The following is a 19,788-nucleotide window of genomic DNA, read 5'->3' on the forward strand; positions in this document are numbered from 1 at the left end:
TTTCCACCCCAGGGATGCCTTTGAGTGTGTTGTGCGTTTTATCGTGCTTTCAGAATGATTGAGGATTGGAAACAAGACATATTTGGAAACGAAACTGCAACTTTTTATTGGAATGAGAAATGCTTAACAGACTCGAAGAAACGATTCCTAGGACACATCCTTGGTCATCGCGGAACAAACGACTCAAATTCAAGAAAGGAAAGTCCTAGACTCGACTCAACTAAGATAAGAAAACATATCCCGACTCATAATTTTCAAATACGGTCTTGAGCTTTCCCTTGTTCAGCTGTCAGCTTAGATGCTCGGCTCTGGTTCTTGATCCCTATGATGGTCTGCCTCCATCCCGAGGTAGTCCTCTGAGGATCTACGCCAGTGATGTAGGTTGGTGAATCGAATTGTCTTTTATTAACTTCGTTAATAAGAGGAGTACATTCTAGAGCAAGACTCCCGACTTGAATTTCATTCTTCCGGTTTGGCAAGAATTCAAAGCAATCCACAAATATCTTCCCGATAAACACCTCTTTCAAGTGACATGGGCGGATAAGATGGGAATAATCGACATTGTCTTCGACAGAAACAAAGTTGGCGTGATCGCCAAATGGATTGGTGATGTTATTGGGTTTAACAGTTGGGATTGGGAGTGTTCCATTCTCAATCATGTCTTGGATTTCGTGCTTCAGTCTAAAGCACTTTTCAGTATCGTGTCCCTTCCCTTGATGGAAAGCACAGTAGGCATTTGGTTTGTACCATTTGCCTTGTTGATCAGCGGGAGGGTCCGGAGTTGGACCAATAGGCTTCAGCTTTCCTTGGGCTATGAGCCTTTGGAGAGCGTATGTATAAGTGCATACGATATCGGTGAATGCCCTAGGTGTTTGGCGCTGGGACTTCTTCGATTGCCCTTCTAAGAGATTGATGGCTTCATCAATATGGGCGGTTGCTGGGGGCTTGCCCTTAGACGATGAGGCCCCTTGGTACCCTTTCGGCCTTTCAGCCTCTGCCCTTATGACATCATCTTCTACCTTTATCCCGATTCATATCAATTCTTTGAAAGAGCCAAAATTCTGGTATTTCAGAGCATTGCGGTAAATAGGTCATAGATTCTTTACGAACTTATCTACCATTTCAACTTCATCAGGCTTCTTGGCTAATTTCACGCTTTCAGCGCGCCATCTTGCAAGGAATTCAGTAAAGCCTTCTTTTTCTTTCTGTGTCATCACCTCCAATGTTCTTATGTTGGTTTGAATCTCGACATTGTCAGCATAATGCTTACAAAACTCCGTCGTGATATCTTCGAAAGTGGGGAAGTTCTTAAGGTCCAGATTGTAGAACCACGCCTTCGGTTGTACATCAAGAGATTGAGCAAAAATTTCAGAGAGCATGTCAGCAGGTACTCCCTTCAGTGCTAAGTACCCTTTATAGGCCTTAACATGGTGGACTGGATCTTCGGTGCCCTTGAACTTTGGGATGTCAGTGAGTACCATGTTCGTGGGCAACTTATCTGAATCGGGGCATAGGCCCTAGCATTTTCATAGTGGATGTTCTTCCCCTGGGAGAGTTTCAGACGGTCTTCGATGAACTTGAACCGTTTCTCCAGATCAGTCAGAGGTGGGGTAGATGGAGGGGAATCTTCACCCAGCTTAGATTCGATTGCATCCATTCGGGTCATCATGAGGTTCACGGCCTCGGTGAGTTTGTTAACGGCATCTTCCATTGCTTGACGTCGGGTTTTTGGCGGCCTTTCTACAAGAAAACCCCGAACTGAGTCAATATTCGAATGTAAGAGCCCCTGCACACTTAAGGACACGACACCAACTTGACTCAAACAAAGACTCGACTTGAGACTGATTAACTAAAAGGTTCGACTCGGTTGGATTTAGACCTTGATTCATTTGGACTCGACAAAACGACACGACCCGAATCATCATAATTCGGTTCTAAACCGGACTCGGTGTGACTAAACCCGTGATTGGACCAACATAGTCCTTAGGTTCAAGTGAAACGCCCTAAATGGCCTAGCTTGGGCGTTTCTGTGGACTATCCTAGACCAATTGGTCGACCAACATGACTCAAAGCCCAAGAGGTGAACTTTGGTGACCCAACAAGGTCGTGTTCTAGAATCTTGGAACGAAACACGCCTGGCCTAACACGGCCAGGACCCGGACATGACTCGATGCATTTCATGCTTGGTTAAGGTTCGAGAGGCAATTTTATATTGAATTTGGAAAAAATGAATAATTGATTTGAAAATGAGATTTGAAATGGGCAGCATGCCGGCTATAAAAGCTTATTTTTGCCGAAAATTCTAGTCCTATTTGGGCAGCATTCCGCGTTTTGAAAATCATGCTATTTTGAAAGTAAGTTGTTCAAAAGTTCGGTTTTGAAATTGACATGGAAGTTTTGAAAAGACTCTGAAAAAAAACACCTTGCACATTGTCATTCTCATGTTATAAGGATGTATGCTCCTAGACATCTCTAAGTCTCGGCAAGTCTTTTACAAGAAGGTCTATGCCCTCCATCCTTTTTGGGTCTTATAGAGCAAGGGCCTTTAGGTAGAGTACCTAGAAGAGCGTCCCCACCATCAAGAACCACGACGAGGAGGAGCGGAAGCAAGCAAAGTGCAAGTTCCTGGCATAGTGGGACGTCGCCCCCCACGCATCACAAAGAAACGCTGGGACGGCCCGGGAAAGTCCTTAAGGGTTTATGCATGAATCGTAGCACTATGAGTAATGTTTTACTTTCCAATACTTTCTTTTCAAGTTTCACCTCGGAGGAAAAGACCCTAGAAACAAAGTGTAACTAGTCCTCTTTTCCCCAGCGGAGTCGCCAAACTGTGGACAAGGCCCTCGGGAACTGCGTCCGCGGGATCCACACTAGGCATAATCGACTCGAGGTTCTTTCGAATCGAATTAAGACAAATTAGAGTCGCCACCAAGTTTTTTGGGAACTTGGAACCGTTCAAGTCAACTTTACACCTTTCATCGAAAAGCATAAAGCCAATCGAATACGAGTGATTAAAGATAAAGACTTGTACCCTATATCACTCGATTTGAATGACTCTCGTAATCCAATGGTATTTAGACGGATCCACAAACCATAGATCTTGAGTAAGGGGTGAGGGTACGTGTTAGGAAGCCCATAAGGACACCTAACCCCGCCCGTCAATAACGGCCTCTACTAAGTCGAGTATCGGATTTCAAACAAGGTCATAGCTACTACGATATATGATATGCAAACATCGTTTTAAAACCCTAACATGTGACAACAATTTCTATGTCGATTTAGATGCAACTAAAACTAACTTTGTCAAAGTTGTAATTTAGCATGTGGGTTGATTGATCTAACAACATACAAAGCAAACAAGGCTAAAGGGGAATGGGGGAGCCGTTGGGATCTACCCTATTACAACCCAGGCATTTCATGCCAACACAACAAGAAATTAAAGATACAACTCGATTTAAATACAATTGCTATATACAAAACCGTACATGACGCATCATACGACCATTCGGCCTAGGAAAACGTGCACAAAGGGGTGGCCCACGGCTTACATGACTCACGGCCTTGGGTCACTCCTCGTAATGTGTGCTTTCACTTAATCTCATCGAATTAGACATAGGGCTACGTACCAAAGCATGCATTAGCATAAATCGGGCCATGTTGCTTTAAACAACATGCGATTTACTACGCTCTTACATGCATTAGGGCACAACCATCTAACCAAACAAGACTAAGGTTTCTGGAAGAGGTTTTGACTCGATAAAAGAAAGCTAACTTGAAAATTACAACTCGATGAACAAACGATAAATTACAAGCGACAAAACAATAAAGAACAAATGATGTAAAACAAACGAAACAAGAAAGACCAAAGGACACGGCCAAACCATGGCCACTCTAGACACGGCTACCCTAGGTCCTAGGTCAGGTTCATTAGTTAGAAAATTGATTGCAAAACAAGTTCGAAAGCGGGCTAGAAAACAAGTTAAAAACGACGTTGATCGATTGAAAAGATGTCTTGCAAATGTGTATTCGACACGGCCAAAAGGGGTCAAATTAGGTCAAGGAGTTATGATATTAACGCTACTCATCGAGTTTTAATAGGAAGGTGCTAATCACGCACTCCTATGCTAGCGAGAAATCGAGTGAAAAGAGAGATGCGTTCAATTAGGTTATAGAATTGTTAGTTGATTTTTAAAGCTATGTCGATGTACCCTAACGTGTCTAATTAGGTTATTAAATTGATGTAATGTCATCTAAACGAGTTATATGTTAACAATCAGAGGTCATACTAACATGCGAAGGGTCCTAGGGTGGGTCGAATTACACGAAACAAGAAAGGGGTCAAAAGCGAAGAGCGAAGTTAGAATTCGTTTCATTAATGCCCTACCTTGAACACGAGGATATGTAAATGAGGCGGGGGTTACGACCGACTGATGTAGCGGATTTCTTTCCCATCTCAAGTCAACGCGGGTGTTCTTTAACTCATACTCGGACTAAACTAGTTTCACAGTTAATGATAACAATCGATAAACAAAATAAAACAAAACAATAAAAAACAAACATAAAAAAACGAAATAAAAGGGAGAAAGAGGAGGATTTGATGCACCCTCAACCTACATGTATCGTTGACACCGTCTTGGGTCGTAATCGATGGTAGATATTATCTCGAGAGGCCGTCGTCGACGAAGAAACAAAGCAAACAACACGTTTTTTTGCAAATCTGGACAGCAACTTTCAAACTGCGATTTCTCTCTCGTTTCACGGTGAAAATTCGATTTAAAAGATGTTTTGAAAACTAGAAAGAGAGGATAACAGAGATCTTAAAACAATCCCTGCTCGTTTTGAGTTATTAGGCACGAAAAACGAGCACAAACAGAATCGGACAGACAGAAAAGCGCAAAACAGAGTGTATAACACTCTGTTTTTCGAGGGAATTCGTGTACTCTCAAGGGCAATTTGGCTCGTAAATCTTTGTCTAATGTGTAGATGGATATTGTATGGTTAATTTGGAACAAGAAACTCGAATTTTGATGGAGGTTTGAAGGGAGAACGAAGGGTTTCAAAGAGGACACACAAACTGATTCTCAGTTTGTAAGTCGGTTTTGTCGAGGGTTTTTGAGAGGCAATTAGGGTTTGTTTCTGGAGTTTAAAGCTTGTGAATGACGGTAGGATGTATGGAGAACTTAGAGAAAGGAATGTATGGTGAAGGGGGGGTATTTATAAGGAGTTAAGGTCGGGTTTTTAGAGGGGAGAGGCAGACGGGCTCATTCACGCACAACTGCTGTCCAGCAACTTTTGTGAGGGTTTGAGAGGGGTTTTCTTGGTGGTTAAGCTAAGGTAATATGGGTAGGATACTAGGGTATGGGTTAGGGTTAATGGGCACGGGTTTTGGTGGTGTTTGAAGCGGGTTTTGGGCTCGGGATTTGGCACGCAAAACAGGGGGGCTGCTCGTGTTTTATGCGGGCTGTTGGGGAGTGTTTGGGACGGGATTTGGGCCGTGGTTATGGGGTTCGAACTGGGGTTGGATGGGTAGAGGCTTAGGTTGGTTAGTGTACTCGAGATTCGTGCCAACTCGTAAAGAAAACGGGCTCAAAAACCGAGCTATAATCGAGCTCCAAAACGCGTGTTTAAAACGAGTTTTTTCCGATTTTTAAATCGATTTTTCAAATCGATTAACGCATTAAAATAAATGATTTTTCAAATCAAATACACTCATAAAATGATTTTTCAAATCAATTATTTATTTTATTTTTAATAAAATAAACTTGAGAAAATAAATTCAAAATAAAGCAATAAAATGAATTCACTTTAACAAAAAACATTTAATTTAAATATCATTTAAATTAATAAAATACTTCGTCGACAACGCTCATTCTACATCGTAAAACGAACCCAAATAATGACAGTGACAACTAATAAATACATGTGTCCTATCATCATCGGGTGTTTGCCGGGTTCTCTATAAATTCCAATATCGACGGATACGGGTATCTACAGAGCCCCCACTTTGACTGAGGCTTGGACAAGGCGAAAGTCAAAGTATACCCTGAGTCCCTTTCGACCTGAGGATTCTGCGGGTCGTTTATAGTCCATTAGACTTGCGTATATAAGCTCGCCAGCCATAAGAAGAGATCATACCTGAAACTTCGCTGGGGATTGACTCTTGCTTCTGTTGTGTCAAATTATCATCGTTGGTCGTCGACCCATAAATTGCATATATGGTGGATTGAGCACAAATCCCCATACTTAGCATACTTTCGCTACCGCGCACAAATCCCCATACTTAGCATACTTTCGCTGAGCAAAGATCGGCCGACAACCCGCCCGCACAAAATCGCCAACCCGATCCCGAGTCAAAGGTGAAGAACCTGTCAGGTCGACGCACACATCACGCCCCCTGTCCCAAGAATAAAGCAATAAATCCGCAAGACGAAGAGAGCCCCCATGTCCATCAACCAAACCGATATCAACCTCCTTCCCCGCAGTAATACCAGATCTATATTGTTGTTGTTGTTATTGTTGTTGTTGTTGTTGTTGTTGTTGTTGTTGTTGTTGTTGTTGTTGTTGTTGTTGTTGTTGTTGTTGTTGTTGTTGTTGTTGTTGTTGTTGTTGTTGTTGTTGTTGTTGTTGTTGAGGACACATACTCCAATGAGATAAGAATGAATGGTTAGTTATAATTACAATATATTGTGAATTATAATTAAATGACCCATTTGATTTAGGTGATCAAGCATCACTAGTCAATTTGTTGTATGTAAATTAATTAATTTATAAAATTATATTTATTTGATAAATATGCATTAAATTAATTAATAACATGTAACATACTACATGTGACATATTGTGTGGCAAATGATAAATTAATAAAATAAAATGGAAGTCCATTTTATAAGGAAAAACCGGTTTTGGTAGGAGGAAATGGCTTTGCTTGTTTGCATTTGTTTATAGTGTATAACAAATGTGATGAGTACCTTAGCCTAGTCTTACACCTAATACTTTAGTGAAGAACAAAAGAATAAATAGAAAGACCATGCATTGGTCCTCCTCCTCACCCAAAACCGGCACCCTCCTTTACAAAAGGAGAGGGTATGCTCCATGTTTACTAGAGTAGTATTCATTTTCATTATCTCATCTTATCATTCACATACATCTCTCTAAAATGTTTTAGAAACCACATAAATTATTCATCATATATTCTAACCACTATATTAGATTACTAGTTTAGTAATAAGAATATTATTAGAATCATTTTAAGGATACTACTATATTAATCTAGTTAATTAATATAATAGTTTAAGGGACTTGTCTTGGGTGAAATCGAAGGAGGATCTCTATATTGAGATTTTGGAGGATAATCCATTATATTTTAGCTCAAGAATAAATAAGGAAGGTGACCATATTTGTGCCCAATTTTCGAGCCATATAACAATGTAAGGGACATTGTTTTTCTTATTAATCTTATATTTAGTTATGCATGCACTAGATCTAAAGAATTTATAGTTAATATGTTAATTTGTTCACAATTAGAAAAGTCTAATAATAGGTATATGAACCCAACAATTATTATTATTATTATTATTATTATCATTATTATTATTATTATTACTATTATTGTTATTATTGTTATTATTATTTCTATTATTATCATTATTATTGTTATTATTATTATTATTATTATTATTGTTGTTATTATTATTATTATTATTATTATTATTATCGTTTTTGTTGTTGTTTTTTTTTTTTTTTTTTTTTTTTTTTTTTTTTTTGCAGAAAAGCATGGATCTATATTTCATAAGATAAGAATCAGAATACAAGACCTGTTCCACTTATTCTACAAGGAGACCAGAGTAGTCCCCTAAAGAGAAAAAAAACAAGATGAGAAGCCAAAAGAAAGCCTACATTGACAGCCTTTTACAAACAGCAAACTTAATCTGAAAACAAAGAGCTTCCGGATCAGACAAGACACCCCTGAAAATTCTACTATTACGCTCCTTCCAAAGAAAATATATAGTAGCCATGAGACCTGCTCTCTGCCTCCCAGTAAGGAAAGAACGACCTCGAATATGATCCTGAAACCAGCTAGTCACTTGAACCAAACTAGTAGAGGAAGTAGTGTGTAACCAGGCAGCCACGGTGGTCCAAACCTGAGCCGAATAAGGACAGAGAAAAAACAGATGTTGGATGTCTTCACTATGCTGACAGCAAAGAACACATCTGTTTACCAGATGAATACCCCTAAGAACAAGGTTATCAATAGTAGGGAGTTTATTAACCATTACCAGCATACCCAGGAAAGAATGCTTAGGTATACAAGCATTATCATGAACAAGAGAACTCCAAGAGAGAAGATCACCCCGCTGCCTGAGAAGCTGATACATCAGGCCAGTATTAAACTGCCTATGGATAGAACAATCATGAAGCCAGCCCACAGCTAGACTAGAGGAACCTGCCTGAGCCACTAAAAAGTCCTTCATTTTGACCACATTGTTCCAATACCAAGAGTGACTTATACTAGTAGTGGTTTGCCAGAAATCAGTCCCCTTGAGGATATAATGATACACCCATCGAGCCCAAATACTATTAGGCCTGTGAATAAGTTTCCAAATCCACTTCATCATTTGTGACCTATTCCAACTGAGAACTTCCTTGATGCCTATCCCTCCTTCTCTCTTAGGATTACTTAAGGCCTTCCAACCCATAAAGACATGTCTTCTATTGCCATCATGAATACCCCAAAGAAAGTCTTTACAAAGTTTATTAATCTTTTTAATGACTCCCTTAGGGAGTAAAACACTAGCTCCCCAAAAACTTTGCATTCCAAAAAGAACAGAATTGATAAGAATAGTTTTACGAGCATAGCTCAAAGAATGGTTAGCCCAGTGAGCTATTTTCTCCTTTATCTTATCCAGAAGAGGCTGATACATTTCATTTGAAATTCGAGCATTAAAGAGAGGCAGACCCAGGTAACGGAAAGGAAATTAACCCTCACTGAAACCAGTAGCCTCCAGGATAACAACCCTTAGTTCAGAATTAACCCCTCCAAAATACAAACTAGTTTTAGCAGGGTTAGCTTGAAGGCCATAGAGAGAATAAAAAAGGCTAAGACAATGGGCAACAGCTAGAACAGAAGGAAGATCACCTCTAGTAAAAACCAACAAGTCATCAGCAAAGACTAGGTGAGTCAGATTCAAGTAGACACACTTGGGATGATAAGAGAATCCCACAGTCGTTGGTAGTCTCCTGAGAAGTCTGGACAACACCTCCATACAGATAACAAACAAGTAGGGTGAAAGGGGATCACCCTGCCTGAGGCCCCTTTTGCCAGGAAAGAAGCCCTCCACCCCACCATTAATGCTAAGTGAGTAATAAGGGGAGGTAACACAAGCCATTACCCAGCCAACAAATTTAAGAGGAAAGCCAAGATTGAGTAAAGCATTATGAAGGAACGTCCAGTTCACAGAGTCAAAAGCCTTCCTAATGTCAACCTTTAGAAGACATCTAGGTGTTAGGTAGGCTCTACCATATCTGGAAGCTAGCTCATGAGCCATCATTGAGTTGTCAAACAAGTCCCTCTGAGCAATAAAGGCAGCCTGCTCAGGGCCTATGATCTGGTCCAGCACAGCTTGAAGTCTATTTGCCAAAATCTTGCTAACCACCTTATAGAATGTGGTACAACAAGAAATTGGTCTAAAATCTTTGACAGAGGAAGGAGTTTCCATTTTAGGGATAAGAACAAGAAGAGTGGAATTAGCAGACTTGGGGAGATGACCATGAAGTAAGAATACATTGACAGCCTCCTTAAAATCATGCCCAACTACACTCCAAGCATAAAGAAAAAATCCAGAGGAGTAGCCATCAATGCCTGGACTCTTATTCTTGTCCACGGATTTCAAGGCATCCAAGATCTCATTAGCATGGACCATTTTATCTAGCTCAAGATGGGTGTCCTGGGAAAGTAGTCCATGTTGGAAGAGGTCAAGAGGTAAGTCTTGGACAGAGGAGGAGGAACCAAGGAGGTTCTTATAATAGGAAACAAAACCAGCTGCTACCTCCTTTAATCCAGTACACAAGACCCCATTCTCATCATGAATACAACCAATAGTATTCCTAAGTTTTCTAGCAGCAATTTTTGAATAGAAGAAGTGAGTACTAGCATCACTAAAATGAATGTCATGAACCTTTGCCCTTTGAAGAAGTGACTGCATCTCAGCACGTTTCAAATGAGTGTAAGTAGTAAGCAAATTCTTTTCAGTTTCCAGTAGATGATGGTCCTGAGGAGAGCCATGGAGTTTAGTTTGACAAGCTAGGAGCTCAAGCTTGGCAGACTTTACCCTATCAGCCATACCCCTGAAAGAGGAATTATGCAGACCCCTTAAAGCCCTCTTCAAATTTTTGAGTTTATGAAATAAGGACGATATTTTTCCACCAAAATACCCCAGCTTCCAATTTTCCTTGACACAATCCAGGCAGGAAGGTGAGAGAGCCCAGCAGTTCATATATTTAAAACTTCTAGAATGAATAGATGTATCCTCCTGAATTGCAACCAGTCCTGGAGAGTGATCAAAGACACCAGCCTCTAAAAAAGATGCAGTGGAACCAATGACACTGACCCAGTTCTGATGAATAAGAATCCTATCAAGTTTTGCCCAACGTAGCCCATCCCCCTGCTTATTATTCCAAGTGTAATAACAACCAGTGGAGGGGTGATAAAAAAGACCACTAGAATCTAAGCAAGCACTAAACTCAGTCATATCAGCTAAGTGTAGATGATCACTACCAAGCCTTTCTTCCATTTTCTTGACCACATTGAAATCCCCCATACAGACCTAGGGGTGGGAGACTGTTAAAGAGATGTCAACCAGCTGCTGCCATAGAGCCCTTCTTTCAATTCTAGTATTAAAAGCATAGACAAAAGTAACTTCATATCTCCTTTGAGAAGCATGATGAAGCAGTAGACAGTGTATATGCTGAGAAGTTTTTGAAGGAACAGTAAGAGAAATAGTTGTAGGAACCCAAAAAACCCAAATTCTACCATTTAGAGACAGATCAGTATTATAAACCATCTGAAAACTGGAGAAAGTATTACCATAGATACCCATGAGTGCTTTAGTATTAACATGTGTCTCCAAAATAGCACCACAATCAACGTTGTGATCTAGCAAGAAGCTGAGGGCTTCTTGCAGTTTTAGGGGGTCATTGAGCCCCCTAATATTCCATGTTGAGAGAATCATTGAGAGGATGACCCCCCTGGCTCCACCAGCAACCCCACATCCTGCTGAAGCAAAACATCCTCCTCAGGCAGCTTATCCATCAGGTCTGCACAGATTCAGCAGGCTCCAAAATTGGTTCACTCTGGAGTAGCACGAACCTGTTTGAGAGATTGACTGCAACTTTTTTAGGTGTAGCAGTGCTAGAACTAGGTTTAGCAGTGCTAGAACTAGTCTTAGCAGGACTAGACTTCCTTAAGTGACTTGAAGATGAAGCAGCAGTAGCCACCTGCACCTTGGGTTGAGCCACTGGTTTAGGTTTGTAGGCCATCTTGGGCTTAGGATTAGCAATATTACACCGTTCCTTAGAGTGACCCACCTTCTTACAGACAGAGCAAAAATGTGGCAACCATTCATATTCCACCTTTTGCAAGAGAGTACCACGATAGGGGGAATTTATCTGTATAGCCTTAGGAAGCTCCTTAGATAAATCCACATCCACTAAAATACGAGCAAAGGCCAATTTACTCTTATTAGTGGTATGCTCATCAGCACAGATGGGATGCCCAACAGCACTAGCAACCTTACTTAAGGTAGATTTAGACCAGAAACAAGGATCTAGGTTAGGGAAAAGAACCCAAACTGGCACATGAGTAATGTTGAACTCATCAATAACAGTAGGACTCCATGGTTTGAAAACTAATGGGAAACCATTAACATTCCAAGTATCAGATCGGATTTTCTGCATATCTTCAACACTAGCAAACCTAAAGTAATACCATCCCTTCGCAAAATACATTATCTCAGGAGTGGTAATATGCGTCCAATATTTCGAAACTAGGGTTTCAATTTGCACAAGTGACGACTGCTTGCCCAAAACAGTGCCTACCAAAGTTGTTTGCCAATATTCAATCTCCTTGACAATATCCTCCTCTTCAATAGTAATAGGCGAATTGACCTCAGCTTGGACAAAAGAGAGATTCATACCTTTGGATTAGTTCCTCAGAATTTGAGAATACGTCTTCTTTGGAACCTCCTTGGCAGGAATTGAGTTCTCAGAGTCCGGAACAGCTAAAGTCCCCCCAATTGATGTAGTAGGCTCAGACACAGTTCCAGGTTCCTCTGAAGAAGATAAAGTAACAGGTGGTTCAACAACAGTACCAGAAGCCTCTGAGGAGCCAATAGGTTGCTGAGGGCTTATTGCTCGCGGCGGCCGGCCTCGGGCCATGATCGAATAAGTCCGGCAAGCGGAATTGCTATGCGAGGAATCGTCGACCTAGAGAGGATTTAAGAGAGAGAAAAAAGAGAGAGACCGGTGAATTTTATTATTGTTGTTGTTGTTGTTGTTGTTGTTGTTGTTGTTGTTGTTGTTGTTGAGGACACATACTCCAACCAGATAAGAATGAATGGTTAGTTATAATTACAATATATTGTGAATTATAATTAAATGACCCATTTGATTTAGGTGATCAAGCATCACTAGTCAATTTGTTTTATGTAAATTAATTAATTTATAAAATGATATTTATTTGATAAATATGCATTAAATTAATTAATAACATGTAACATACTACATGTGACATATTGTGTGACAAATGATAAATTGATAAAATAAAATGGAAGTCCATTTTATAAGGGAAAACCGGTTTTGGTAGGAGGAAATGGCTTTGCTTGTTTGCATTTGTTTATAGTGTATAACAAATGTGATGAGTACCTTAGCCTAGTCTTACACCTAATACTTAGAGAAGAACAAAATAATAAATAGAAAGACCATGCATTGGTCCTCACTACTACAATTCCCTTACCTTCTCGACGCTTTATGCTCGACGCTTTTATAAGCGTCGACCCATTTTTCCACCCCATATCCATTTTAATAATATAATAATCATTTTTTAATTCAAAAACCGCCACTCTCGCCCTAATTTTTCTAGTTTTAGACTATTCTAATGACTTTCCCTCGGGCCTCGCTCCACATTTCCCTTAATTCATCCCCAAAATATTTCATTGTTGCGCTTCATCTCCCTTCATCCCCAATTACCATCTCCATCTCCATCTCCATTCATCCTCCATTCATCTACTATTCAACCAAACATTTGAACTGCCGCTTCCCCAAAAAATCGTACCGCCAATTAATTAAACCCTATTCATCGTCAAACATCACCGTCATCAGTCGTCACACTGGATCGTGCCTCCCTTCAATCATCTTCTAAAGAGGTAATGAACATACCCATGTCGATTTGTTAAGCGTGCCTCTCTTCAATCATCTCCCTTCATCCTCTCTCGGTAATCATCACCGTTTGATTAGCATTTTTTTTAGCCTTTTGATAGATGAATTTAATTAGGGTTCTGGGTATTTATAATGTGTTTTTAGTTGGCTTTTATGAGATAGGTAGGTGAGATGTTGATTTTAGCATTCAAAGTGCATATATTTACACTTTCGTCTTTTTTACTATTCAAATATAGATGAATTTCTATAGATAGTCTGTTCAATTTAATCATATTTATGGCTCTGGGTGTTACACTTTTGTGCCTATTTAGTGAATGTAGGGGTTCTTTATTAGAACAAATTGAGTAATCCCATGTCCGTCAGTGTAGCAAATCGCTTGGATCGCCTCCACAACAGCTGACAGCAGCGGAAAGAAGTGAACTTATATCACTTACCAGCCCATTCGTATCGTATCTTGTTCCGTCTCATGAGAAAGCAGTTAAGGTATCTGCCTTTTTTTTCGATTAAAGTTTATAGTTTGTTCATCCATTGTTTTTTCTTATATATAACCATGTATTGTTTGTCAATGCGTTCATTTTGGCCTCTGGTTTTGCTAAATGTTGTGAATCCTCGCACTATAAAGTACATCTATATGTTCCAATGACATAAACAAGTTAGCTATCAATGGCACTTTGTCAGGTACCTAGAATTAAATGGCTTAGCGGAGTTATATGGCTAAGACAAGTGGAATAATTAAATTGAATTGCAACAGGAAATAGCTCTCTTTAAACATCTTTCTTCTGTGCCTTTAAATTTTTGGTCTTTATTTACATAACTGACATTCACGGTATTGTTTAATGTTCATTGGGTTCTGGAATCTGTTGCATATAGTTAAGATATGCTTTAATTTGTTATTTTGTTTTAGGAATATGTATCTAGCATAAGAGGAAGTAATGACAGTGTTTGATTTGTTATCCTCTGTGCTGTAGCACAAATAAGATGGAATAAGTTAGAATATTTACAGAGGTATGCTTTTAGTTGTAGCGAGGGATTTTTCATTTTAGGAGATTCTGACAATTTCTTTGCTCATTTTTTACGATCACTGTCTGAAATTAAGCTGTCTCTAATGGTTTAAAATGGTGATAAATCTGAAATAGGTAATGCAACTCTGCATTTTTATTGCTCGTTCTATTTTGTGATCTCTGATAGACCCGATCAAATAGTTTAAAAATTTTAAATTTTTGATAGCCATAAATCTAGTAATTCCCTGGTAAACTGCCCACACTTGTATCAAAAATCGGCATGCTGCTGCATCTCTGTGACCTTCACTATATTACGGATATATGAAACTCTGCTTTTTGGTTGTATATGTCTAGTGTGACATAAGCATGGCCCATAGGAACTCGGTAAAGGTAAGCACCATGCAATTATACGTTTATTATTCTTCATCAGTAGCTTAGTAAAGAGCACCTTGGGTGCTCTTAAGATCAAGCCCTTGGTCCCTCCTCGCCTTAAGACCGAGCACTCGATAAAGGTAAGCGCCTTGGCTCATAGGATACATGTAGTTTTAGTATGTATTGGATCTTTCACGTCTTATTTGTGATCCCTCTGTTGTTTTAAGTGTCCACCAATATCTAGGGTATTTTAGTTTCTTTGTTGATTACGCAGTACTTCAATTATAGTATTTCGTATAAACTTGGTCTTTTCTCACATATCAAATGCCTTTCATGTTAGAATTGGGTTCCAAGAGACCCCTCAACGCCTGATCGATTTTAGTGCCATTCTAAGAATAACTCTAAAAATCACTTGATTGAACTGGAATGAAAACAATTTTGTTATATCTATATATGGTATTATTTCGCTCACTTGGTTGTGGATTGTGTTGTTAGTATGTGTTTTAGTACATAGGGGATTTATTTATACTCAATCTGCATATTATATAGGTGAAAATGCAGCTGAAGCGATCAGAAACATGAGAAACGGAGCCACAGGTCATATTGAACAACTATTCTACATCAATGTATTATTTCTTGTTTCTTTTTCGATAAATTAGGTGAGGCATTGTGTAATTGTATTTGTTGCTGAAATTTGTAATTTCAACATTACAATAAGAAGTTGTGGTTGTTTGTTGCTTAAGGTTGGGAGAAGCCAGATTAATAGTGCATTTTTGGAGTTGTTTCCGATCTGGGAATGTATATTTTAGGCTGCATTTCTTGTTGATCGAGTACGATTTAGCTTATAAAAATTATAATTTCTTATGTACTACTTTAGATTTACAGAATGGATATTTACTATTGGGAGTATATCCGAACATGTAGTAGTGTGTGGTCAGTGGTTTCAATTGATAATGTGTGTGATTTAGTAGGAGTGTATCGATTTTTAACAATTGCTTTCTCGTAAATCTATGTGCAGATCAGTTAGCCAAACAGAGCAAATTCATGTGGGACGGAAGGTACAAATGTTAGCTTTTATACTTCATCTTAACATTAATTAATATTAATTACTACTTATGAAAAAGCTAGCTGCAAACTGACATAATTTTTCGATTATGGAAGCCATATTTATCATGCAGTTGTTGCAAATAACTAACTCAGTTTCATTCAATCTTGACTTATTGTCCAATAGGATCTTAGTGATTCCAAAAATCCTGCTGTTCCTAGTTATGCGGTATGTACTGGATTACCTCTTCCATGATTTTATGTACATTTGATAGGCAGTTTCAAAGTCATTAATGTGATATGCATGATGCTTCCAATTTGTTTTCAGCCCATCGGAAAGACATGGCGGCCAGTTCCGTCAATGAGCTGGTGCAAGCAGTAAAAAGGCCTCGGGCACTTAGCGAATCAGGGAATAATAAACCCTTCAAGAGAAATTTTGGGGCACTCATGAAAAAGAAGTGTCAACTCTTATGAGAAGGAAATCAGAAACTGTAGCTCCAGGTATGCGTCCAGTTTATTGATGTGCCTAGTAATGCTTATCTTTAACAATAATTGCAAGTTGTCATCCTATGTGATTTAAAAAGTAATGGCTTATTATTATTATTATTATTATTATTATTATTATTATTATTATTATTATTATTATTATTATTATTATTATTATTATTATTATTATTATTATTATTATTATTATTATTATTATTATTATTTATGCACTATATTTCCTAATCTAGTTAATTTACTTTGTTTTTATATAACTTATTATTAGAGCTTTAGAATATTTGGACGCGGCTTTTAAAGAAAAACCCTATTATTGTTATTTTAATACGATATGCAACTAATCTTACTTCTTGGATTCAAGAAATCGAAGCACTATTAAACCGATTGTGAGTTTGAATGTTTTAGTCCATCTTCTTGATTATTGTGAATTGCTTAGTTATTATTTATATGAATGTTGATTGATTATTGCTAGGTGTATAACTAGTGATTGATTTCTCCATTCTATTGTTAGTATTGTTAATTGAATAGGATTTATTGATTAACTTTACGCTATAACAACTAGGAATTAATATTGAACGGGATACGTTCAACTTTTGCATTTAACCAACCAAGATCGATCAGTAGAGGCCGCTACCGCGGACGGGATTGGGTGTCCGATTAAAGGACTTCCCAATACGTACCTTCACCACTTACTCAGAAACTTTTGATAGTGGACATCCTTATCTAGGGCGTACGAGAGTCATTCTAGAGACAGGATAATAAAGAGGGATGATTTCTTATCTTTAGTACCTATGTCAAACACGCTTTTTGCCTTGGTTGACCTAGGTATAAAGTGGATTCGAATGCGTTCCAAGCATCCCAGAAAATGCTTGGTGGCGACTCCAAACATCTCTTGCATCGTTTCGAGACCCTTGCAAGACGAAACCGACCGATCTAAAACGATCCGGTCGGAAGCATGTTTTTACGCTGCCGAGCATGGTTTTCAAAATACCACTACACGCCTATAGATCGGCTGGGCGCGTAGGTGGCTATGTCCACACATATATTTATATCATCTGTTATAAAAGAACTTAAAAATCCGTATGAAACTGTATTGCATCTTCTTTTGTCAAGTTGCAACAATTTTTCCTTAAGATGTAACACATATATTTGCAAATTGTTATACACAAAATGCGTGTTATGAACATATATTCACTATTTTTGACGTTACATTTATTTATCTCATTTGTGACAACAACTTAAAAACTGAAAGGTGAATATACTTTGTATATATCATGTTGTTTCAGGTTTTTAAAAAAGCTTAAGTTTATATGCAGATGACAAGCCCTAAGAAGAAGTCAACTAAAAAAGACAAATCCAAAGAAAAGAAAAAGGAAAGTACAAAAAGAAAAGCTCCGGATAATACCAAAGACGATGGTCAACTTTCAACGAAACGAGCGAAGCTGATAAAACATATAGCAAAATTAACTGCAATGACATTGGATAAGGCGTGTAAGTCTAAACGTGAAAAAGACAGTGACTGTGAGGAGGTAAAAAAGGATACAGAGTTTGTTACATAGTGTATGCCTCGTGGTCTTACTGAGATAATTGGACTGCTTACAGACGAGCAAAAAAAGCAGTAACATAAATGGGATTTGGTGGACTCCTGCATCTAAAACTTAACAAATTTCCACAAGCGTTGAAGCCGTTGTTACTTGAAGCATTTAACGATAGAAGGTACATGTTTAAGGATTCTAAGACAAAAGAATTTGAACTGTCCTCTGTTGATGTATATGATGTGTTCTGCCTGCCTACGACTGGCACAGAGGTAACACATATAACATTATGGTACGCAAACCGTTCACAAGATGATCATCTAAGGGGTGAGTGGCAAGCAAGGTTTGGTATAGAAGGAACAAACAAAATAATAAGATTAAATTGGGTTCAAAAAAGGTTGAAGGTCACAAAAGAAAGTGCGGATGAATTCAAAAAGTTGTTTGTGTTATACAGCTTTGCAACATTCTTAGCCCCAACTTCAAACCATTCAATTGGCATAAAATTGGTGAAAACTATAGAGGATGTAAATCAAATAAGATCATATAACTGGCCTAAATATGTCTTTGACCAATTGGTTGAGTTTGTGGAGCATATAAAGAAAAGGGGACAAAATCTGTTCGTGGCTTCACATTGTTTCTGCTGATTGAGTATCTCCATCGCTTCAAGTTTAAAGGGGCTAACCCCCAACAAGCCTACCACTCATAAGGCATTGGACAGTTACAACTATAACAAAAAAGGGTTAATGACGAAGCTGGGGTAAAAGCACTTGGGAGTGGGGCTTTGTCAACTGTTGCTTTTCCTATTTGTCTTAACATGCCAACTACAACAGTTAATCAACAAGGGAAATCATATATTATAATGGAACTGCCAAGTGGCATTGAAACAGATGAGCAGTTAAGAGCAAAAGATGTGGATGTAAGTGAACTCAGTATCTCTCTAATTTCATTAATTTTATCTGCATATCTACTGTTAAAAAGTTATTCACTGTTTTAGCAGGAATTCTGACAAAGATAATGTCCTGCCAGGGATGTCATTGCAGGGTAATCTAACTCAAAATAAGTAGCCTGACAAGTATGACATGTTAAGTAAAGAACAAATACTAAAGTAAGACTCAAAGATTTATACGTGGAAAAACCCTGGGAATAAGGGAAAAAACCATGGGCACCAAGCCAGGAGGGATTATTACTATGATTTTGAGTATCCTGACAGGGAATATGTATGTCAGGCAAGGAATAGAATGTGGCTGCTTAATAATAATGCTAAAGTAGTTTATGATTACAAATATGAGCGTAAAAATGCGAGTAAGTAAGTATCTTCTCTTTTCTTCTTCTTTGATTTTTATAGTGACCTTGCAACGGTCATCCGAAGTTGTTTCTAGGCTTAACCAGTAAATAGGCCTCATGCCCTATTTACCCGGAAGTGCTTAGTTGACTCCTAGAGTTGGCCGCCATTATTTCTGCTGGGTTGATTGTATCAAAGTTGTTGTGGGTTTTGTTGAATAAGTCTTCCTTGTAAATAGGAACCACTTTTGTGAACTTCAGTTGTTGATTGACGCGTTATGGTTGTGCTTATCATGTGGCTTGATGAGATATCCCTTTAGGCCTGACCTAATAGACGCCTGACCTGACGTTCCTTCTTGGCTGGTGCCTGCTTGGGTGTTTGGATGCCTTTTATTGAATTGTTTTATGTTCAGGCTTAGCTTGGACATTGCTTGATTATTGTCTGATCAGGCAGGCTAAATCTGGGCTCAACATTTGCCCCTTATCTTCTTATTCTCAGTAGATCTGGACAGGGATAAGGAGATAAAAATTCGGACCAGGCAAAGTGTATAGGAATATTTTACCGAAAAAAGAGTTTGAGTCCCTTCAACTTCTGAAAGGGCTAGTGTTCATAAATGAGGTAG

General features: G+C 38.6%; 1 protein-coding gene and 1 long non-coding RNA gene across 5 annotated transcripts; one reads left to right on the forward strand and one right to left on the reverse strand.

Moving 5' to 3' along the window:
* Positions 1 to 7,892: 7,892 nt before the first annotated feature.
* LOC141630190 (uncharacterized) lies at positions 7,893 to 8,921 on the reverse strand. The gene has a single exon (XM_074443051.1). The coding sequence runs from the start codon at positions 8,919 to 8,921 to the stop codon at positions 7,893 to 7,895; it is 1,029 nt and encodes a 342-aa protein (XP_074299152.1).
* A 4,218-nt stretch (positions 8,922 to 13,139) lies between these two features.
* Positions 13,140 to 16,436, forward strand: LOC141633895 (uncharacterized). Of its 4 annotated transcripts, none has more exons than XR_012538649.1 (5): positions 13,140 to 13,418; positions 13,800 to 13,914; positions 15,354 to 15,463; positions 15,823 to 16,077; positions 16,177 to 16,436. It is a non-coding gene; the product is annotated as an uncharacterized LOC141633895 (long non-coding RNA). The 4 variants fall into 4 exon arrangements; XR_012538647.1 differs by having other exon boundaries at positions 15,823 to 15,862; XR_012538650.1 differs by having other exon boundaries at positions 15,354 to 15,430.
* The last annotated feature ends 3,352 nt before the right edge of the window (positions 16,437 to 19,788 follow it).

The sequence above is a fragment of the Silene latifolia genome, chromosome Y (genome assembly GCF_048544455.1).
Source record: "Silene latifolia isolate original U9 population chromosome Y, ASM4854445v1, whole genome shotgun sequence".
NCBI lineage: Eukaryota > Viridiplantae > Streptophyta > Magnoliopsida > Caryophyllales > Caryophyllaceae > Silene > Silene latifolia.